At 41.4% G+C, this 24,477-nt stretch overlaps 1 protein-coding gene across 3 annotated transcripts in view; it reads left to right on the plus strand.

Annotated features, from left to right (window-relative positions):
• The window catches only part of sun2 (Sad1 and UNC84 domain containing 2), an 82,267-nt gene extending 63,013 nt beyond the window's left edge, over window positions 1-19,254 (plus strand). For 2 of the 3 annotated variants that reach the window (XM_073033534.1, XM_073033533.1), the window contains 10 exons: window positions 363-599; window positions 935-1,012; window positions 3,692-3,735; window positions 4,440-4,599; window positions 5,775-5,999; window positions 7,554-7,638; window positions 10,458-10,573; window positions 12,021-12,188; window positions 18,088-18,180; window positions 18,914-19,254. In XM_073033534.1, coding sequence (XP_072889635.1) covers window positions 363-599; window positions 935-1,012; window positions 3,692-3,735; window positions 4,440-4,599; window positions 5,775-5,999; window positions 7,554-7,638; window positions 10,458-10,573; window positions 12,021-12,188; window positions 18,088-18,180; window positions 18,914-19,027 — 1,320 coding nt within the window. In that variant the 3' untranslated portion in view covers window positions 19,028-19,254. The remainder of the gene's footprint in view (window positions 1-362; window positions 600-934; window positions 1,013-3,691; window positions 3,736-4,439; window positions 4,600-5,774; window positions 6,000-7,553; window positions 7,639-10,457; window positions 10,574-12,020; window positions 12,189-18,087; window positions 18,181-18,913) is intronic. The other variant, XM_073033535.1, reaches the window with a different exon arrangement.
• Window positions 19,255-24,477: the final 5,223 nt, after the last annotated feature.

The raw sequence follows: 24,477 nt of genomic DNA on the forward strand, positions 1-24,477 counted from the left end.
AAAAGTAGGGGGAGGTGGTGACAGAGGGAAACAGCAACAGGAGGAGGAATGGCTGAAGGGAGGGTCAGAGGAAATGTGAGGGACAGGGATTAGTGGAGAGAGGAGGGAGTTAATAATGAGGTAGGCAGCTGGTTGGCTGGGGGGGCAAATTGATTGGGATTAGAAGTTGGGGAGGGCTGAAGGGATGCAAAGATGAGGACTGCCAGTGTCAGCTGCGAAGGCAGTGTTTTAGATTTCAGGTGACACTCTGCTCACTGTGATGCCCCACAGAAGAGCCGAGCCTTGGCTGTGGCAGTACATCTGGTTGACAGGTGGTGGCGGGTAATGTACTGGACTGGGCTGATGTCTAGCATCATTTCTAGTCTGAATTGCAGGCACGAGTGCAGAGAATGGAGCTGCAGCTCGAACAGCTGACCACTGACTTCCGGGCTTGGCTGGACCAAAGCAATGGGCAGGGTCAGCCCACGGAGGCACAGCCCGATCATGTCACACCCCCACTAACACAGGCCCACATCACCAAGCTGCTCGGCGAGATGACCAACCAGAAACTGGAGGAGCTTCGGGACAGCCTGCCCTTTGACTCGCTGAGAAAGGTTCAGGTGAGTGTCAAATTCCGTCTCCGCTCCTGGTAGCACGGCTAGGGACCCTCCCACCACTGCGAGTCAGGACATCAGGGAAATGTGAAGCCAGTGAGATTCAGTTCATTGGGGGGTGCGGTAGGGGGTTATCAGACAGTGATTTGGGTGAGGTGTGGGCAGATAGTCTCACAGGAGATCTGGCTCTGGCTGTCAGCAGCCTGGTAATCTCTCTGTGGAAAGGTGTGGGATGGAGATGCTCAGGGTAAGGATGTGTATTCTTGGTGAGGCTCAGGACCTTGGGGAGAGAGGAGATGTAACTGGGGAAATTTGGTGACACTTGGTCTGTTCACTTCCAGGCTGACATAGCTGCCATCCAGCAGAAGCAAGAGGGCCAGATGGAGCCTGAGCTACGAACAGTTAGTAGTCAAAACCAGGTGGGTACAAGAGAGGTAAGGGGGTTGATGATTCTAGTGTGGCAGTCTCTCTTGGCCTGCTTGTGATTAGGGGAGCAGATTCTTGTAGACTCGATCTCCCATCCTGTGCCTGCCCTCTGACTACACTGTCTATCAATCAGGTGTGAGTTCATAACTTTTCATCTAAGTGAGACCTGGCACCAATATCAGGTGGGCCTTCTCTCCTTCGCCCCATACCTCAGAGCTGCGTTCTATGCTAACCGATTATCCTCATGTTCCATATATGAAAGTCAGTCACTTCAGCCTAGAATATATTTGGGGATTAAGTCTCCCCAGCCTCATTGGCAGAGAATCCCACTCCATCTTGTGGGTATTAAGTTGCTGCAGTTAAATTAAGTTGTGACAGGTAGTGGAGTCTTGGTCCAGGCCTGTGATCATTCTGAGCTAGCCGGCAAATCCAGCATTGATGGATATGGGGCACAGACTATTAGAAAATTCAATAGTTGCAAGCACATACAGAAAAAGGAGAAAAATGACCATCGGGCATTTTGAAATCTGAGACGGATGGGAAATGGAAAGCATCTGGATCAAACCTGGGCAGGCATGCCTGCCCTCTCGGTGGTCTTGTGTGTGAAACAAAGAGCCTTTTATTGAGTCTACCAGGTAGGACACAGTGTAAGTAGGGCAATAATCCAGTCAGGTAAAAGTCTCTGTGTACTTCAACATCACTGTCTCCTACTTGGATCCACACATCCAGAGACTGATCAGTGTGAACTGGTTTCATCATCTCCTTAAGGGAGCCTGCACGGCCATTGTATGTATGAGGAATAGGATGTTCAAGATCAAAGTCCAGTGTCCCTTCCCTCTTGTACCTGGGCTCTCTACAGCAGACATCTTAAAATGCTGCAGAGATATTGGGGCGGCACAGTAACATAATGCCATTATAGCACCAGCAACCCTGGTTCAATTCTGCTGCTCTCTGTATGGAGTTTGTACATTCTTCCCGTGACCACGTGGAGTTCCTCTGGGTTCTTTGGTTTCCTCCAACATTCCAAAGGCATACTGGTTAATTGAACTGGGTGTTAACTGGGTGGCTTGGGCTCATTGCACTGGAAGGGCCTGTTACCATGCTGGATCTCTTATAAAATATATCCAGTGCTGCCTTCACAATCTTCCATATTCACTGGAGATATAAGCACACTAATGTCAGTGCTGTCTCTCAGACAATATCCAGTCAGTCACATAAGGTCAGGCACAGATGCACTATTCCAAGTTGTAGTGAGAAGAGATACACTGATGAGCGTAGAACACTAAAGCACAGTATAGACCCTATGGCTCAGGTAGATAGATCTGGAAAAATGTACGATGTGTACCTACTATATGCTGGGAATTCCTGGCTTGCGACTGCTGAAAGTGAACCTCGAGTCAATGCATCAGGTGCAAACAGACTCCCTATGTGAGCAGTGGAAGATGCATACCACATCCCAGATTGCCCTCCTAGCAGTTGCCTCCTGCCCCATCTATGGGAAAAGTCTGCAGTTCCCACCTTGGAATCCACGAAGTCAGACTAGAAACAAGACATTATTGATATTTCAGTAGAAAGGCAGCACAGTGTCTCAGCTGGAAGACCCACTTTCTCACTGTGCCAATGAACCAAGTTTGATCATGACCTTGGGTACTATCTGTGTGCAGATGGAACAAGTGTTTAAATGAAATAGCTGTAGAATAAATTTTAGACTGTGACTATGTAGATTTTATAGAGATGCTCTGGTTTCCTCCCGCATCCCAAAGACATGCCAGTTGTAAATTGACCCTGGTGTGCAAGTGAGTGGTAGGATTTGGAAAGTATTTGGAAATGCAGAGAACTGGTTACAGGGGAAATTAGGAGGAATGAAATTCTATCTGAGTAGGCATAGTTCAAAGTAAATTTATAATCAAAGTACATGCATGTCACCATATAAACCCTGTGATTCATTTTATTATAGGCATACCCAATAAATCCATACTAGAATAACCATAACAGAACCAATGAGAGAGTGCAACAACTTGGGCATTCAACCAGTATGCAAAAGACACCATCGTTGTGGTTTCCATGCCATTGATCTTGGAGTGCAACATCAAGTACACATTAAACAAATACACGCACAGGTGTCTTTGCTTTGTGGAAATGAAGCAAAGACCATCATCCTTGACCTTGAGGAATGGCCACGACGACAAAAAGACACCAAACTGTGCAAATGTACAAAGAAAGAAATAATAATAATAATAAAATAAGCAAGAAATAAAAAAACATGAAATGAAGATTCCTTGAAAGTGAGTTCATAGGTTTGGGAACATTTCAGTGGCCAAGTGGCCCTTTGGTTCAAGAGCCTGATGGCTGAGGGGTAGTAACTGTTCTTGAACCTGGTGGTGAGAGTCCTGAGGCTCCTGTACCACCTTCCTGATGGCAGCAGCGAGATGAGAGCATGGCCTGGGTGATGAGGGTCGCTGATGATGGATTCTGTTTTTCTGTGACAGCATGAAACTCAATGAGCTGAAATTGCCTTCTATGTCATAAGGAAATATCCTAAGTGCAAAGATAAAGACACTATGTATTTGGTGTGTGTGCATATACATGTTGTTGTGGGGTAAGCGTAGATATGAATAGAATTAAAATATGCAATTTAAGAAGAAATGAATTTTGTTGATTTCCTTCCTTAGGAGATGTTACAGAAGGTGAAGGGAGTGGAATCTGCTGTTGAAAGGTACAGGGGTGGATTGTGGTCACATTTCCTGACACTGTAAAACTGCTCACAGTGGTAGGCACAGCTGCAAAGTTAACTGTTACCAAATTAGCAGCTGGATGTTGACATGCTGGCCGCATTGTCTGCAGCTATATCAGAAGCCTGTCGTAGTTGCACAGCAGTAAGTCTGCCTCTGGCTGAGCTGGAAGCAGTATAACACTGGTCCTATGTTTCCAGTCAGGAGATGAACAACAGCGCAGCCTTTCCCCTCGAAGGGGAGCTTCTCTGGCTGCTGTATGAAAGTTTAACACCCTTTACTGGACAACTCTGCTCTTGCCTTCTTGCAGAATTAATGTGTGTGTCTCCTCGTTTCCTGCCTTGCTACCATTTCGAAAGTGCTGAACCTTGTCTAGTTGTTGATCCAAAGATTTAGGCCCCAAAAATCACTGAGAAACATGGTTAACTTATCTGTTTCTTAACTCTGGCTCACTGAGGTTGACATCTCCCAGGTGACTGGAGAGACTGGGAATCTCCTGGTTCTGGATGCTGTGAGAGGCGCTTGTCAGCTGCAGTAAACAGAGTGGAGCAGGATTCCTTTGGATGTGCTGATGTGTTTTCAGAATTTGCTAAAAATTATTTTTCAATCTACTCTGGGATTTTGCAGTAACTAAATTTTAACTAAGTTGTTGTCAGCCTGCTCTTTCTGTTTGTCTTGTTCAATGCAGCATGACTGATGAACAGAAGAAGTTACTGTCTGCAGTTGGCCAGTTGGAAGACCAACTAAGCCAGACCCAGCTGGAGCTGCAGGCTGCACGCACGGCCCAGAAAGACGTGGTTTCCGATATGCAAGCACTGGGCAACAGGGTTGAAAGTATGAAGGGTGATGTAGGTGCTACAAATTGTTTTTATTAAGCAGTAAAAAGATCAAAACTCTTGTTAGTGCCTCTGTCACCCTGGAGAAAGCAATCTTGTTAAGGAACTTAAAATGAAAAGGAATGTTTTGTCTGGAGCTAGATGGACAGAATTTGATTCTCAGCACTGTCTGTATTGCTAGAAAGGTCATGAAAAGGTTAACATTTAACAAGATGGGAAATGTTGGAACGGATTAGGATTTCAAAGGTACAATTTAATGTTAAGAGAAATGTATACAATATACATCCTGAAATGTTTTTTCTTCGCAATCATCCATGAAAACAGAGGAGTGCCCCAAAGAATGAACTATAGTCAAATGTTAGAACCTCAAAGGTATCTCTCTCTCTCCCTCCTCCCCCCCCAAAAGACTTGGAATAATCTGTAGTTCTATCTCCACTACAGTGGCCCTTGTTCCCTGCATGACGGCTGGGTAGTTCCATACCTCACTCCAGGCAGTTTGAGTTGGGCTTATTTTCCAACCATATTCCTTTTCCTGTCCTCTCTTAATGATTTGTGAGTGCCTGTCCAGGAACTTGCTACACTGGAGCCAATGTAGCCCATTGAGTCCAAGTCAATAGATTTCTCATAATCTCAGAATTACTCCCATTTTCCTGCTGTAGATCCTGGAGATGCTCCGCTCATAACCATCATTGTCCATTCCCGGCAACATCCTTGTAAATCTTTCTTGCACCTCTCTGGTGCTATCATACCCGTCCAGTAGTGAGACGACCAGAATCTAATGTTTTCCGTAGTTCCAAGATTACCTAATTGATGTACACAGTATGCTGGAGGCCAAAACGTCAACTGTTTACTCTTTTCCATAGATGCTACCTGGCCTGCAACATTTTGGGTGTATTACTTTGATTTCCAGCATCTGCAGATTTTCCAAGATTACCTATCTCACTGTTGTCAGAGATCTGTGGATAAGCTTTTAAAGGTCCCTCTATTCCTCTATTTTATTTAGTATCCTTTCAGCTATCATATTTTCCTTTGCCCTATTTCCCTCCCCAGGACATAAATTTAAGCATAAAATAAAGCATAATATATTTTTAAGGTGACAAACGTGCTGATTTACATAGATTTGGTTATCTGCGTGTGGTGTTAACCCCTATACCAGAAGAAGCACTGACCCTTCTCCTTGTCTTCAGGTGCAGGCGGCACTGGTCCCGCTGGTCCACAAGCTGCTGTTTGGTTCATCGCTGGACAGCACAGAGGTACCATCAGGGCAAGCACTGACAGCACAGCTGGTGCATCGCAAGGAACTTGAAAACCTTCTTGCAGGCTTGGAGAAGAAGATTCTCACAGGTCTTTCATACAACCCTGGTCAGGCAACAGAGCAAAATTTAGCACTTGTCAGGGCAGGAATTTTTGAGGTACGTCCTAACAGACATTTCTGTTTCAGAAATGTACTTTATTCATAATATACACTCAATGGCCACTTTATTAGATATGCCTGTACATCTGTTCATTAATGCAAATATCTAAACAGCCAATCATGTGGCAGCAACTTAGTGCATAAGACCAAACTTCAGAATAGGGAAGAAATGTGATGTAAATAACTTTGACCATTGGTGCCAGATGAGTATCTCAAACTGCAGATCTCCTGGGATTTTCACACATAATAGTCTTTAGAGTTTACAGATAATGGTGCAAAAACATAAAGAAAACAGCCAGTGCGTTGTTCTATGGGTGAAAATGCCTTGTTAATGAGAGGTCAGAGGAGAATGGCCAGACTGGTTCAAGTTGTAAGGAAGGTGACAGTAACTCAAATAACCACATTTTATAACAGTGGTGTGCCGAAGAGCATCTTTGAACACCTTTGAAGATGCAGAAGAGCATCTTGAAGAATATAAGCTACAGCAGCAGAAAATCACAGTATACACAGTAAATGCAATGGGCACACCTTTCTCCTCATTTCATCAATTCAATACTTTGTTTTACAAACATTTGTGTTTCCTCCTTTAAACAATTCATCTGTCAAGAGCGTGGAAACAACCCTCGACTAGTCCTTCCCTTGGAGCCTTCATGATGCATACACTGAGAGCTTCATTGTGTTCCCTGGCATGTACAGCTGCACCTTGGAATGTGTCAGTCAGACATCTTACTCTGGAAGACCAGATTTCAGACAGATCAAAATTAGTGACCAAGTTAATCATCATCTGTTTTGTACCTTTGGGAACGGTTTGTAGATCAGAGTCTTCTGTTGTGCAGCTGCACCCTTTTCCAGTCCTATTGGCAAACGTAACCCACAAGGTGGATGATTTTTCTCATCTGCTCATAATCTTAGGGGAGGGGCAGCATGTGGTGGTGAGTCTGAGTGTACAGGAAATATCTGGTAGGGAGGGCCCCTCTCTGCTAGCCAAATGAGGTCTTGGTACCTGTTGGTGAGTATAGTATTGAAGTATTCTGGCTAATGATTCAATTCTGCTTGGAGAATTATCCCACAGGATCCACTGTGATTTTTCTCCTGCTAGGGTCTGCAGTATGCTCTGAGCTGACCACTGATGGATGTGGTCAAATGTTTTCTGCAGGAAGGTCAGGAAGTGCAGCTGTAACCAATGAATGTAACAGTGAGTGGTGACCAGGTGAACTAATAGAATCACACGCTCTTTGCCCATCCTACACTGTTGTGGCCAGGAGCACTGTGCGAAAACATGATTGGGTAGTGATGATAAAGGTTCAACAGCTGTCACCACTTTTAACTCCTCATTACTTGTCATTAGGTTACAGTGCAGCTTGTGGATTTTAATAATCGATTGTTTACCTTATCATATGATCCTGCCACCTTGTGCACCCCACTGCCAACTTTTATTGGATGTGGTTAATTCCAGATTGTGGGAATAGAGGGAATACATGGGCAGAAATATGTGCTCTACTGACCCATCCTTTTCCCAATTTATTATTGCCTTCCCTTTTGGCACTCACAGGAAGTAAAAAACGTTGTGGAGCAGGCCCTGGAACTGTACAGTGCTGATCGGATTGGATTGGTGGATTACGCACTGGAATCTGCTGGTAAATATCAGATGTATTCATCTCGGAAATCCAGGGCCAAGTACAATCCTGGTTGAAACAAGTTGAAAGTGTGTTGTGAGGGCTGGCTTTCTCTCTTGCTGTGAGGATATCCAGAATGGGAAAGTACATCTGGTATCCAGTGTTGATAGTGCAGCTTTCCCCACAGTTGCTGAGGTTTATGCTATTGAATATTTTATCTCCTGGTCAGTATACGTTGCACCAGCCACAACAGATCTAAAGTTTAAGCAGCCAGTTGGTTGGTACAGCTGTGTCCCAGGGCACTGTCTGTTAAATCCAGGCCCAACTTCATTCTATCTCCTTAAGTCCCTCATTCTTGGAATCACATCAATAAATCTCTTCTGCACCTCTAACAGAGCTTTGCATCTTTCCCAGGGTGAAGGACTAGAACTGAAAACACTGCTCCAGCTGTGGCCATGGCCAAACCTCTGTTTTATAATATAACTATATAACAATTACAGCACGAAAACAGGCCATATCGGCCCTTCTAGTCTGTGCTGAATGTTTACTCTTACCTAGTCCCACCTACCTGCACTCAGCCCATAACCCTCCATTCCTTTCCTGTCCATATACCTATCCAACTTATTTTAAATGACAAAATTGAACCTGCCTCTACCATTTTTACTGGAAGCTCGTTCCACACAGCTACCACTCTCTGAGTAAAGAAGTTCCCCCTCGTGTTACCCCTAAACTTTTGCCCCTTAACTCTCAACTCATGTCCTCTTGTTTGAATCTCTCCTACTCTCAATGAAAAAAGCCTATCCACGTCAACTCTATCTATCCCCCTCATAATTTTAAATACCTCTATCAAGTCCCCCCTCAACCTTCTATGCTCCAAAGAATAAAGACCTAACTTGTTCAACCTTTCTCTGTAACTTAGGTGCTGAAACCCAGGTAACATTCTAGTAAATCTCCTCTGTACTCTCTCTAATTTGTTGACATCTTTCCTATAATTCGGTGACCAGAACTGTACACAATACTCCAAATTTGGCCTCGCCAATGCCTTGTACAATTTTAACATTACATCCCAACTCCTATACTCAATGCTCTGATTTATAAAGGCCAGCATACCAAAAGCTTTCTTCACCACCCTATCCACATGAGATTCCACCTTCAGGGAACTATGCACCATTATTCCTAGATCACTCTGTTCTACTGCATTCCTCAATGCCCTACCATTTACCATGTATGTCCTATTTAGATTATTCCTACCAAAATGTAGCACCTCACACTTATCAGCATTAAACTCCATCTGCCATCACTCAGCCCACTCTTCTAACTGGCCTAAATCTCTCTGCAAGCTTTGAAAACCTACTTCATTATCCACAATGCCTCCTATCTTAGTATCATTTGCAATGTTCCCTGTGATTTCTTTGCTCTTTTACTCCGTGCTTCTACTTATAAAGTTAATTTTTCTTTTAAACATCTTTCCTTCTTTGTGAACAATGCCCCTGGGCCATTCATTCCAGGTCTGTTTTAGCACTCCTTTTAGAATTTTCCCCTCCTGTTTATTTTGCGCCTCCTCTCATCGTTTTTTCAAAAATATAACATGTCACTCCATTAAAGGTGCCACCTGTCTGCTCATCTGTATTTTCTTCCTTTCTGACCCTCACAGTTCACCGTGTCCCTAAGTTTTGTGTTGTTTGTAGATTTGGAAACTCAGCATTGTGTATGATACACACGAAGCAAAGCAGAGGTCCTTGTCTGCCCTGGGGAACTTGTTTTAACCTTCCTCCAGTTGATAAGTCCATTCACAAGTCCTCTCTCCTGTTAGCCAGTTAGTTTTATTCCTTGAAGCAAGGTTTAAGTTGTAGAGAACGGGAGAACAAAAGGAAAGTTCCGTGATAGACTGGTGACCAGGAGATATTTGAGTCAAGCAGTGGTGCCAGCTAGGGGAGGAGGTAACTAGCAGGACTCAAATGAAATCTGAAACACCAGTAGAAGAGCGAGAAAAGAAAACAAACTCGCGTTTGGAAATATAGTTCTTCTAAAGCTTACACTGGGTTTCACTGGAACAGAAGAGGGCATAGTTTTAGGGTGGGAGGGGGAACATTTACAGATGTGTGAGGCAGGTTTTTATTAATGCTGTGATAGCTGCCTAGAATGTGCTGCTAGGTGAGGTGGTAGAAGCAGATACAATAGCAAAGTTTAAGAACCATGAACAGAAGTGAAAGAGGAATACAGACCATGTGGTTAGTTAAATTGGCATCATGGTCAGTGCAGACCTGGTGGGCCAAAGGACCTTTACTGTGCAGTATTTTGTTCTATAAGAAATCTTCCTTGCTGGTCACTGTCTGAAACAAGGTCAAATATAATGCTTTACTGTTTTCTTTAATTGGGAGGAAGATCATATATAGACATGTTAATTGTCTCAGCAACTGACCACAAACAATATTTTTTACACTCTAGTTTTGTTTAATTTTATGCTGCACAAATTTGCCCCATTGCAATTAACTCACTGTAAAAATAGCTCCATTCAGTACAGTTGCAATGGATGGAAAAATTTTGGGTTAATTAATGCTAAATTTTATGAGGATTCTCACACCCAACCACAATTCTGTGAGATGGGCATCAGTGAAAGTTCTGTGCTGAAGTTACCTGTAGACCGTTGATTTATGAAACTTCTGGAGTTGTACTGAATTGATAAGTTCCTAGGTAAATTACTACATTATTTGTGTCCAGTGCACAAATGAGCACTTGCCCTATGCTAGAATTTTGTTGTTCTTTCTAAACATTAGATATTTCTTGAAGAGTTGATTGTCTTTATCTTTTCAGTGATTTAACAATTTTTCTCTTGTTAGGTGCCAGTGTAATCAGCACTCGCTGTTCGGAAACCTTTGAGACCAAGACTGCTCTTCTTAGTCTGTTCGGAGTTCCACTGTGGTACTATTCCCAGTCTCCCAGAGCTGTCATTCAGGTATGTAATCCTCACATTGCTGCTCCCTTCTTTCTTGAAGACACTGACTCCTGGAGACAGATGGGTACAAATGTGCTGTACGACCTTAAGATTTGCTGCTCAGTGCAGCAGGACTCAGGCCTGCCTCCTGCTTTGAACTTGCATTCATTTAGTTTACATGTGAAGTGACATTGGCTATGTGAAAAGTTCTCACTTAGGAGAATTATGCACTACGTGACAGGGTGTTGGTATAAATGTCAAGTAATGTCTTGCACTGGTTCATTATGCATGCTTGATCAATACCACAGCTCTCTTTCAATATTTTTATTAGTTTCTGCATAAAGGAATATAGAGTACAAGAAGATATAAGTCAAAAAAAGTACTAAGTGCATTTTATTAAAAACACCACAGCTCTGAGGTGCAAAACTGAAATAAAAAGTACTAACACAAACAGGCAATTAGGCCCTTTGAGCCTTTTTCCTACATTAGTATGATTATGGCTGATAATAAATTCTATCTTACTTCAGATTTTTTTCCCACATTTTTGATCCTTCAGGCCTTAAGAACTATATCTAATTCATTAGCATAATTAATGATTTGATTTCAACTACCTTGTGTCAAAATTCTTCAGGTTCATGCTCTCTGGATTTTTCCTCCCTCTTTATGTCTTCCCTTTATCTTCAGATGGTGACCCTAGTCCCTGACATTAGGTACCTAAAACTAATCTTTGCAGTCCTGTTAAGATGTTGTAGATTTCTGTGAGAGTATTCACTGGAGTTTAAAAGGACTTTCTCTGCATACATCAGTCTACTGAAACTTTGCTGCACTCCCTCCAAAGCAAGAACATCCCTTTTCGTGTCTGGCAGAGTTCAAATTTTCTAAACCTATTCAGAGCTGTACAGCACAGAAAAAGGTCCTTTGGCCATCACATCCACGTAGACCAAGTACCCATCCCATGTAAAGGCATTTGGCAATTCAAGTACTTGCACAAAAACTTTGTAAATGTGGTGAGAGTATCTCCTACTACAAACTTAGGCAATATATTTAAACGGCAACCAAAAATTCCTCCTTTGATCCTCTCTATACCTTTCCCCCCTTGCCTTAAACCAGTGTCTTGAGGAGAAGTTTGTTTGTGTTTTTTTTAATCTATCCAATCACCAACTCATATTCTTATACCTCTACTGGGGTCTCTTCAAGGAAAACAAACCCAACCTATCCAGTCACTCCATCTCTGTACCCGCTGTCCTATCACATCCCTCTGATAGTATGGTAACGCGTACTGCACACATATTCCGGTGGTGGCCTAACCCATATTTTATAAAGTTGTATTGTGATCTCCTTACTCGTATAGTCAATGCCTACCTTCAGCACTCTACCTATGCTACCGCCTTTAAGAAGTGAGACAGATTTCCTGAGGTAACTGTGGGTAGACAGTTTCATAATTTGTTTTTCTTGTTCTCTCTTGCAGCCTGATGTTCACCCTGGGAATTGTTGGGCATTCAAAGGCTCACAAGGCTTTGTTGTCATTCAGCTTGCTGCTCGAATCAGGCCCACAGCCTTTACCCTAGAGCACATTCCGAGGTCAATTGCTCTCCTTGGCTCAACCAGCAGTGCCCCTCGCGACTTCTCAGTTTTTGTAAGTGAAACGTGTTGAATATGAGTAAACTCTTCAGCATGCTGCTGAACAAAGCGAGGTATTTGTGGACACTGGGTTCAATGTTTAATGTCACACAACGGAATCATTGGCATGGGTTCTGGTAAACATTAACAAGCTCCAGGATAAATAATATTGTACAGTCTAGGATATGAATTCTGGAAGGGTCACGAGCACAACTTTTCAAATAGCGGAGTGGTCCAGAGGCAAAATGCTGGCAATCTAAATACGGTGTTCCAGTATAGAGCAACGTTGCTGGTAACCCGAATGAATTTCATCAGCCTCATTTGGGATTACATATTTGATTGTGATGCCACCTTATTCTCTAATGTACACACAGATCTTAGTGCCTGTTTGATATATACTACAGCCCTCTAATGTTAAACCCTGTTATAAAAGTATCCTTTTCTATTCCCATCATTCCCAACTCCATGCACTCTTATATCCTATGGACAATAATGAACTGTAGATGAGCAGATGAGATGGTATTGTATTGATGCCATGTGTTTTCCTGAATGATGGTGAACTAGAAATGAGAATTATTTGTTTCCATTCTGGTTCTGTGGGTCTAAAGTGGCTAATGAGACCTATGTGAGATGTGCTGACTGTACCACAGATAAGGAAGAAAGTGTGCGATGAGGCAACAGGTAGGGGAAAGTGGTATATGTGTTCCTTCCACCATTCACAAAATATTTCTTTTTGTTCCAGCAACATAAACTTGAGGTTCTCACAACTATCCTGAATGCTCCCTGCATTGAGTGTTTGTGGGCCAGAGATCCCCAGTAGGAAAGTTGCACTTTTCTAAGCTGGCTTTGAGAAATACTTGAACATTTTCTGTGCATCTGCTGATCTCTTACTGACATGATTGATACAAGAGTTGAGATGCCATATTACAGTCATACAAAACATGGGCTAGGTTGCTCTTGGAGTACTGTGTTATTCAGGTCACTAAGCAGTAGGAAGGACATAATTACCATTGGAAAAAGTGTAGAAAAGATTCACAAGGATGTTGACTCAGGACAAAGCACTATCCTGAACATTCACACCCTCCACCACTGGTAATAGTAGCCACTGTATGTGCCATATATAAAATGTGCTGGTTATATGCACAGGTTACTCTGGAGCACCTTCCAAAGTATGAGCTCAATTTCCAGGCAGCACAAGAGCAGCAAGCTCATGAAAAACTATAACGTGGGTTCCCATCAAGTTGAATAACATCTCGACTTAGAAATGTATTGCTGCTCCTCTACCACCAGGTCTAACTCTTGGAACGCCCTCCAACTTCAAGGGAAGGACTGCAACAGCTGAAGATGAAAGCTCAGCAACATCCTGGGGGCAATAATTTGCTGGGCATATCCATAATAACATTTTTTTTTTAAATGATATATAATAATCTCTCTCTCTCACACACACTCACTCACTCACTCACTCTTAGAGCAGGACACTCTTCAGACCTTTAAGGCTTTTCCAATATTCAGAATCATTTTTATTATCACTGGCATATGTTGTGAAATTTGTTATGCAACAGCAGTACATTGTAACACACAATTAAAAATGAAATGCATATGCTAAATTAATAGTGAGAAAAGGGGGGGGGAAGTAGTGAGGTAGTATTTATGGGTTCGATATCTATTTGAGAATCAGATGGCAGAGGGGAAGAAGCTGTTCCTGAATCATTAAGTGTGTGCCTTCAGGCTTCTGAACCTTCTTCCTGATGGTAGCAATGAGACAAGGGCATGTCCTGCGTGATGGGGGTCCTTAAAGATGGGTGCCACCTTTTAGAGGCATCGCTCGTTGAAGATGTCCTGGATGCTGGGGAGGGGTAATGCTCATAATTGAGCTGACTGGGTTTACAATGCTGTGCAGTTTATTTCAATCATGTACAGTGCCCCCAACCCATACCAGACAGTGATGCAACCAATTAGAATGCTCTCCACGTTACATGTGTATAAATTTGCGAGTGTCTTTGGTGACATACTAAATCTTCTCAAATTCCTAATGAAATATAGCCTTCATTGTGACTGCATCAATATGCTTGGGCCCAGGATAGATCCTCAGATTGTTGACAACCTGGAACACGAAATTGCTCATTCTTCCGGGGCACCTGTGTGCAACTTGAATAGCAGCAGTATGATTAAATATTCCCGTTTCAGCCTGATACAGCTAAAAAGCACAACTGCTTCCAAGGTCAGTACAGTCAACAAAGATGTATTAATGCATTTAAACGAACTATCGCTGCTTAAAACTGACAGAAACAACACCGATTGTGGTCGGAAGCACCCACGGAGGAAGCGCGGGTGCAGAGCGGGGTTACAAGTGCGTTTAGGGAAATGGGGTTTTAAACTCCCTATGACTATCTTGCTGGCAAACATGGTGCCTCTGGTGAATAAAATCGATGATTCAGCACCCTAGCTCTGAGATCAGAGGGACATTAGGACTGCATTTCATGGAATCCTGGTTAACCCCTCAGTACCGGATGCAGCCTAATGCCTTCACTATCATTTTGGGAGATTTTAACCAGGCCAGTCTGAAAAAATCACTAAGCAATTACCATCAACAGATCACTTGCAATACCAGAGGAAACAACGCACTGGACCATTGCTACACCACCATCAAGAACACCTACCGTGCTATTCCACGCCCTCACTTCGGGAAGTCTGATCACCTAGCTGTACTTCTACTCCCTGAGTATCGGCAGAGGCTGAAGACTGCAGTACCAGTGGTGAGGACCAAGAAGGTATGGACAAGGGAAGCACAGGAACGTCTACAGGACTGCTTTGAATCAGTGGACTGGACTGTTTTCAGGGTTTCATCTTTGAACCTGTATGAGTATGTTGCAGTTGTTACCGACTTCATTAAAACCTATGTGGCTGAGTGTGTGCTTACAAAGACTTGCTGTACATTCCATAACCGGAAGACCACAGTCTGTGCGGATTGGTGAAAGCATGTCCTCCTCACTGACGATCAACACTGGTACACATCAGGGGTGTGTGCTTAGCCCACTGCTCTACTCTCTATATACACCTGACTGTGTGGCTAGGCATAGTTCAAATACCATCTATAAATTTGCTAACGATACAACCACTGTTGGTAGAATCTCAGGTGGTGACGAGAGGGCGTACAGGAGTGAGATATGCCAACTAGTGGCGTGGTGCCACAGCAACAACCTGGCACTCAATGTCAGGAAGACAAAAGAGCTGACTGTGGACTTCAGGAAGGGTAAGGCGAAGGAAAACACCAATCCTCAGAGGGATCAGAAGTGGAGAGAGTGAGCACTTTCAAGTTCCTGGGTATCAAGATCTCTGAGGATCTAATCTGGTTCCAACATATTGATGCAGTTATAAAGAAGGCAAGACAGTGGCTATACTTCATTAGGAGTTTGAAGAGATTTGGAATGTCAACAAAAGTACTCAAAACGTCTATAGAGGTACGGTGGAGAGCATTCTGACAGGTTGCATCACTGTTTGGTATGGGGGAGGGACTACTGCACAAGACCAAAAGAAGCTGCAGAGGGTTATAAATCTAGTCAGTTCCATCTCGGGTACCAGCCTACAAAGTACCCAGGACATCTTCAAGAAGCGGTGTCTCAGAAAGGTGTCATTCGTTACTAAGGACCTCCAGCACCCAGGGCATGCCCTTTTTTCATTGTTACCATCAGGTAGGAGGTACAGAAACCTGAAGGCAATTCAGGAACAGCTTCTTCCCTTCTCCCATCCGATTCCTAAATGGATATTGAACCCTTGGACACTACCTCACTTTTTTAATATACAATATTTCTGTAGTTAGCACATTTTTAATCTATTCAATATATGTATACTGTAATCAATTTACTTATTGTTTTTTTCCCTCTTCTATATTGTGTAATGCATTGAACTGCTGCTGCTAAGTTAACGAATTTCACATCACATGCTGGTGATAATAAACCTGATTCTGATTTTTTCCACTCTACTCTCTGAGAGTACTGGTGTGTTCCCTTGTCTTATCCTTTGAGGTTCACAATCAATTCTTTGGTCTTGCTGACATTGAATGCAAGTTTGTTGCTATGGCACTAGCTGATCTATCTCACTGTTGTACGCCTTCTTGTCACCAATTGAAATTGTCCCTACAATAGTTGCATCATCTGCAAATTTATAGATGGCATCTGAGCTGTGCCTAGCCCCACAGTAATGGGTGTAGAGAGAACAGCACACATCCTTGAGGTGTGCCAGTGTTGGTTGTTGGCGAGTCGGAGATGTGATTTCCAATCTGCACAGACTGGTCTTCTGGTGAGAAAGTCGAGGATCCAATTGCAGAGGGAGATATAGAGGCCCAGGTTTTGGACCTTTTTGATCAGAACAATAGGACTGATTGTGTTAAAATGCTGAGCTGTAGTCAATAAACAGCAACCCAACCTCGAAGGGCCGAATGGTCTTCTTCTGCACCTATCGTCTTGCCCAGATGATCCAAGGCCACATGAAGAGCCATTGTGATTGCATCCACTGTAGACCAATTGTGGTGACAGGCAAATTGCAGTGGGTCCAGGTCCTTGCTTCTGCAGGAGTTGGTCATATCAAAGTACTTTATCACCGTAGATGTGAGTGCTAATGGGCGATTAGTCCAGTATTCATTACCCCCAATCCCCTAAATTTTTGATTACTACAATGCTCAGACATGCTAAAAGCTGTGGTTGTCAGCTACAACTGATGTTTGTGGTAAAGGGGCTAGTAAACTTTGGGTTTGTCTTTCTCCAGAGCATGCTTTTGAGTAAATCAATTTGAGGCATTGTATTTCCTAGTTCCAACCTCTGCACTTTCCTCTAGCTCAAATAAAATGCTTCTTTTACCAATATACCCCCATCTTACACTAATTTTTCTCGTCACTGATTAAATATTCAGCACTCGGATTGAGTTGAACTTCACAATCCTAAATAGCAACACAGCAGTACATGACGTTATAAATGGCTCAGTGCCTACATTCCAGGTCATAACTATTCCTAGTTAAATCTGTAGAAGCTTGTACAGTTGACTAAAAGCAAAGAATTGCAAATGCTGGAAATCTTGATATTGAACCAGAAAGATTTGGAGATATTAAGTGGATCAGACAGCATCTGTGAAGAAGAAAAAAACACAGCTGATGTTCCAGCTCAATAACCTTTCCTCAGTTAACTCTGTATTGAATTTGGTTTCTAGATTTCGCAGCACTAGCTTCCATTGCACCTCCCGTACTGAACTACTTCAGTAGCGAATACAATATAGATTTTGTTCTGTTGTACATGAAGCCACAAATAAACCAATAATCTGGACATGCTCCTGAGACCAAGTTCCTTGCTACATGTGTCGGACATGTCCACTTCATTCAGTTTGCTTGTGTTACAGATTCACTTCATATTAAATAAGGTGAAATACTTCTGTTTGAAACATTTAGGGAACTGATTCTCTTTCAAAAACATGATTTTTTCTAAATTTTAAAAAACACTTTAGAGATACAACATGGAATAGGTCCTTCCTGTCCAACGTTCCGCGTTGCCCAGCAGCCCACCTATTTAACCCTAGCTTGATCCCAGGACAATTTATAATGACCAATTAACCCACTAACCTGTATGTCTTTGGACTGTAGGAGAAAACCAGAGCACTGAAAGCCATGCAGTCATGGGGAGAAGGTACAAACTCTTTAGAGACTGCAACGGAATGAACTCTGATCTCTGACCCTCCCCCCCCCCCCCCCCCAAGATGTAATAGTGGTGTCCTCATGGTTTATATTCAACAAAGTTTTCTTACAAACAAGAATGAAAGCCCTGCTGTACTCATTTGCCTGATATAATTGTTGAACTAACTTGGGAGGGGAAATTTCTGGGTGCAGCTGTTACTGTCTGGAGAATATTGTTGATTTTGCTTGTTTACAGGGCTTAGATGATGAGAATCGGGATGAAGGGTTCCTGTTTGGACAGTACACCTATAACCAAGAAGCAGATTCAATCCAGACATTCCAGGTGCAGGTATGAACGTGCAGAAAAGGCCATTGGTTCTTTGCTAAAATAATCCTATCACCTTGTTTGTGCTTTTATTTTCATATGTTTATCTTTTCCTAAAATATGCTGCTCAATATAGTAGCTGGTAGTTGTTTTCTGACAAGTGACAATATCTGACCACTGGCTTGCTCTAGTTTTTAAGCTGTGATTTCAATCTTCACCCAGATTTTGTCACTTCAGGCATTTTTACTTCAGTCAGTCTTTGTAGAAGATCAAACTGATACATTCCAGTAAGCGGAAACACGGTAACAAAGATGAATTGCGTGTTCTATGTGCTGCCTCTAGACGTTTTATAGTTGGTTACAGAAGGCAACTGGATTTAAGGCTGATCTACTTGTAGTTGTTGGTCACAAGCCAGTTAAACCCAACCAGAGTACAGGTTTAGATATTATAGCTACTTAGTCACAATCAGTTGCCACAAAGCAACCCTTGGAGCATAGTGTCTCCCCCACCTATGATGCTACAAGAAGCAATAGCTTCACTTTTCCTTTATTATCAATGCTGTATAGTCTTAAAAGAATGTCCCGGATTCCATGTGAAACTGGAAAATGGGCTACTAACATGTCAATTGTAAATTTGGTCTGGAGGTAAGCCCCCACCCCATCCCAAAGCCCTGATATGTATCTGCACATATGTTTGTACTGTAGCACAGGTTTCCTGAATTGATGCTGTGTCTTTTGTTCTTCCTTTAAACTTGTAGAATAAAGATCTTGCAGCCTATCAAGTCATTGAACTGAGGGTGAATAGCAACTGGGGTCATCCTGAATACACCTGCCTCTACCGATTCCGTGTCCATGGAGAGCCAGTGATGTAACTCCAGGAGTCTGCCCTCCTGCATTCTACAGCCCTTCATGGACCTGGCCAGGTTTTATGTTCTGCACATCTGAAGCTTCAGTGCTGGCGATTACTCTTAACTGCTGCCCAATCTCTGCTATGTTGCTTATTGCAAATAAAAAAAGCACATTTTACAGGAAGGAATTACAAAGGTACTTAGTGGAATGTATTGAAAAGAAACACTCAGTTTCAAGATTGTGAATATATATGGAGAAGTGATTGGAAGAAATCTATTGTGTGCCATTATTTATGATGCACTGTTAATGAAAATTTTTCCCTATCACAATGCACCTTTCAGATTCAGTTTCCACCTGTTCATCCCAATGGAAAAGTTTGAGCACGTATTTTTATTATGGATTTTGAACACATGCAATGGTTTTAAACTTTTTGTACTGGACATTAAAGTAATTCCATAACATTGATTCAAAGTTGATTTCCTATCAACTGCAGCAATGGAATAACAAGGAAATACTGGCAAACAAAGCCTCACTTTTTTTTTAAAAAGAGGCATCTGGGCTTTTCCTCTTTTGTAAATAGCTATTAACTTCTGCTGGGTATATGGTTTGCAAACGGTAGAATATTTGTATTTGCTGGAAGAACTGTTATTGTGCACCCGACTGAAATTCTAATGCCATTCCCACACACATTCCAGCCAATGGATGGACCAGTGCAGGCATTGTGTCTGTCAGGAATAAACTATTACCATGCTGTGGGAACACTCATTCTGATCAAGCATCCAATTGCACTGCCATTAAATCGGTACTATTTTAACTAAAATTAATAATTTTCAGAAACTGATAGTTGACATAAATCCACCCCACCTCACAGACCTTTAACAAGAATATTATGCAAGTTTGTCAGCACAACACACAAAAACCTCTTGGCTTGGTGTGGAATATAGAAGAATGTCAACATTCCCAGGAATTTAGGGAATCTTTATAAGAATTCTAATTCCTACTATTCAGATGGCCTGGATGAACCAAGATTAATCACTGTCTGAAAATCCACATTGCTTTTGTTTGTGTATGTGCATGGGAAGTGAACAAAGCTGGTAAGTTATTGTCCATTGCTAGCTGTTTTAACAGACACATTGATCTGGACTAGAGTTCTTTACCAAATCACCTGCTGTCATGGTTACTTTCCAGAATATAACTCTGACAAATTACCAACTTTATTGATTTTTATTTTGAGCTGATCAGTTACTTAATTTCTTGCATTTCCTATTAAGATTCTAATTGTCCATTTAGTCATTTAACCACAGTTCTACTGCTGTTGAGGGTTTGTGGTCCCGTACATAGGACTGTTACACTGCCCAGTAAAGTTTTTCCAAAATCTCCATCTCTTCTCTTAGCATCAGCTAGGGTGTGGTGGGTTTCTGGTTGAAATCGTTACTTAGTGGTTCAATTACTAAACAAGTCAGAATGGCAAACTCTTTGTTATAGTTTGGGATAAGATTTTTGGCTGTTTATGCATTTGTAAAAGTTTTTTTTGTGCTTGGCTCACCCACCATAAAAGTTAACAATCAGTTTATCTTTGGCAACTAATTAATTTTCTCAAATATTCAGTTGAGTGCTGAAGTTAGTATTGTGAGAAAAAGCACTCAGAATTTCAAAGCAAGATGCAGAAAGAGCTAATTTCCCATTTGTTTTGAATTCATGGTCAAAGTACTTATTATTCTTGAACCAAGAATAAAATGAAATCCAGTTCAATGACTGGGTTTGTTTGAAGACCATCTGCTTCATTAATTTCCTACCTTTCTATCCCTTATATGTACTGTATGTCCATGACAATTTGTTATATACTCTGACTCTTAATTGTCCTTCAGAATGGCTTAGCAATCAAGAAACTTGCCAAATCATAATGAGTGATCAAAAAAAATATGGTTCATTCACCACCATCTCGATGACAATCGAGGAAAGGTTATAAACTTTCATCTTGTCACTGATACATATCCAGACTGATCTAAATCATTATAGATGCAAGGTCTTGCTTTCTGAAGTTTAACCACAGAGAGCAGGCCCCACCAGTTATTTCCCAATGCTAAAAATGATATTTCATCATAGCCCATGGACACATTCACTCGATGTATTTGACCTGAAATACTATTCCAATGTTGACTTCCACTGGAGTTCCAAAAATTCAAATAAAAGGATACATATTTTTCTTGTATTGTTGAGCAAATGTAACGTGTTGGCGAAAATATTGAGGAGTTTAGCTTCCACTAACCAATATGAATTGTGACATTACATAAGAGGATGCCTACAAATCTTGTTTCATTTGGGCATTTGATATTGTAGTAAAGATTTTTATGATTTACTACTGTGTACAATGGAAGGATTTTTAAACTGGGATTATGAAATCAATGATAGTTTTGACATTTTTTCCAACACCTTCTGCATATTTGTACAGTGTGTGACATTCAATGTATTAGATTCTGAAGTGCAATACCCAGTGCAGTTAAAATATACTTATTTTATATTTATTATTTAACATTTTGTTATCTTGAGTTTTCATTATTTTAAAACCAGTATTTCTGGAAACATTTCAGGAAAAGAGAAAAAAGCAAGTCAGTTCAATTGTTTATAAGCAAGTACTGAAAGAAAGTTTAAAAAAATCTTAAAACTGTAATCATTAGACCTAGTAGGATCAATAGAGAGAACATTTTTTCAGTTAATGACTTTTCATTAGAAATGTTAACTGTTTTACCCCAGCGTAGATCCTAAGTGCTTCCAGTATTGTCTTTATTTGGAGTACTAATAGAAACATATGTTTTGTAGATCAACAGGAAACATCGTGCTGTCTTTAAATTTCTTTTTTAAAATTTCATCTAAATGATAAGTTTGTCTCTGGCAAAACCAGAATTTATGCACATCCCTATTTGCCCTAGAGAAGGCACAGATGAGGTGTCAACTTCTCTCTCTACATTCCTGGGAAGCTGCTTTCAGTTCCCACTGAACAGGATTTACAACATTTAAATTTAGGGATGATGTACTTCTATCAGAATGGTGTACAAGTTGTTATGGTGGTGTGTTCTCACATCTACGCTCTTGTCCTCTGTGTTAGAGGTATTACATATTGTCCAAGTAGCCTGTGTGAGTAATTGTAATTTGTTTTGTTGATGATACAGACTGCAGCTACTGTGTGTTGTTGGTAGAGACAATGATACTGCATGATACTTTGTCATTTGGTGTTGAACGTCCTGTGTTGTTGGAGCTGCACACATGCAAATTTATGGGGATTATTCCATCACGCTACAGAATTATGAATGGTTACTTGGTGCAGGATTGTCAATCTAACCTGCTGTTTGTCTGGTATTTCCCATATCAGCCGATGCTTGCACGCAACCTTTTTCTTGCTCTGTGCAGGTGTGGATTATTTCATCAGCAGAGGAATATAGAATCATTTGTACACTCATACTTCTGATCTTATCATGAAAAAAATAGATGGGCCTTGAAGGCAGCACACTAATGTTTCACAAAGTATCAGATGTGCTAAACTAAATTTGATCTCTAGGAAGCATCTTGGGCTATGTTACTACATTAAAAGTACTATTCAGGTGGGAGTGGTTATTATAGCGAGCACTGCTGTGATCTCACCTGGTGTACTGTGTATTGGAATAATCTCATTTAAGGAAGGTTCTTGATGGACTGGAAGCAATTCAGATAAGATTTATTGAACCAATGCCCCTGAATGAGAAATAGTTGGAAAAGGAGGCTTGTATCTCCTGCAGTATTTTTCAGAGCAGGAGGAGACTTCCTTGAAACAAATGTTCCTGAGATGTTTTCTCTCATGAGAAAAGTTAGAATTTTGAGAACCAGGACCCTTAGGAACTCCATCCTCAAAAGGCGGAGGTAGAGTCCTGGAATATTTTTAAGGCAGAGGTAGACAACTTCCTGAAGAACGAGGCATAATGTAGATAGATGGGAATGCAAAGCTGAGGTTACTATTAGATAAGCCATGTTCTTGTTAGATTGTGGAGGAGGTTTGAGGTGCAGTGGCCTGCCCTGTGCATAATTTGTATGCACATTTGTATGATTTGTAACAAATATTAAGAGCTACAGGTTTCCGTAACTTAAGTCATTTTGGTGTATGTAGTCTATGAATGACTGCAAGTTTAAATCTAAGTGAATGTTTTTCTGTTCACCCAGTATGCATTTAACTTCCCTGCCAGTAAATGGAATTGCCAGTGGGAGTGCTAAGGTACCAGACAAACAAATGCCATCTAACTTAATTTGATTTTTTTTCTTTATAAATCAGGCAGTAATTTTTAGAATTGCATGCCAGTAGTACATGGTATATTTTAAAATGCTTAAAGACCTGAGTCAGTTCAAACACCAGCTACCATGCTGACTACAAAGCTTAATTGCTCTTGTACAAGATCATCAAATCACTTACATAGCTGCTTTCAACATGCATCTGCTACAAGGCCTTCCAGCTTAGTATCCATTGCTATACGGTTATATGGTTCAGGATGAAATTATACATTCCCTCAAATTTTTAACTATTGGACAGCAGCCACTTAACCTAAGTCAATTGAAGAAGGAAATCTGGCTAAAAATACATTAGCAACTTGATGCAATTCATTCTTTTGATCCTTTTGCATCACTGTTCTGATTTGTGTTTGTCAAAATGATTTTGTTCATGGATGGGCAATGCTTCATAAACTCAGTGCTATATATGGAACAGGGAGAACAGGCTACATTGTGAAGTAGGAATGTCTATTTAAGGAAAGTCCATTTAGAAAACAAACAGTGAGAGCTTTGAGGAAGGGTAAACGCAAAAGCAGGTACTTTCTGCATTAACATTTCCATTCAACCAAAATCCAGTGAAAATCTATCATGCCACCATCATCTGAAGGAACACACTGAAATGGCATTTCCGGTTTACTTTCCTATAGTAGCACCTGCTTTAAGGTACCCCACCTGATGATTGATGGTGAGCACCCTTATCCTCTGCCCACACATTTAGTGCTTTATCCATGACCAGAAACGGTCAACAATTTTGCCTGTTGCTAGACAAACAACTTACTCTGCTGTTTCTCTGAGCTTTTAGAGAAATGCAGTTCACCAAAATTGAAGGTGAAGTTCCATTTCATTTGTGCTGCTTTCTTTTTCCCTGCACCAATAATTGTGAAATATTTTAAATTTATTTACTCTATAGTACACGATTGTTCGAAATTATTAAAATTAACTTGTTGCCAAGCTTTCACTAGCCATTGAAATGAAACTTAATCATATACCAACAGGTTAGTGCAGTAGTTTAGGATGTTATCTTTTAGCATCATGGACTATTTTGAACACAACATTTGGACTGGAATCCTGTCATGTGTTCTTGAAAATAGATTGTCGACTGGTGTACTAATTGGCAGCCTAACCAAGAAGTTTCCAATGGCCGGTGTGGAAAATGGAAGTAATGAACTGAACTAGAGTT

This window comes from Hemitrygon akajei, chromosome 31 (assembly GCF_048418815.1).
Source record: "Hemitrygon akajei chromosome 31, sHemAka1.3, whole genome shotgun sequence".
Classification (NCBI taxonomy): domain Eukaryota; kingdom Metazoa; phylum Chordata; class Chondrichthyes; order Myliobatiformes; family Dasyatidae; genus Hemitrygon; species Hemitrygon akajei.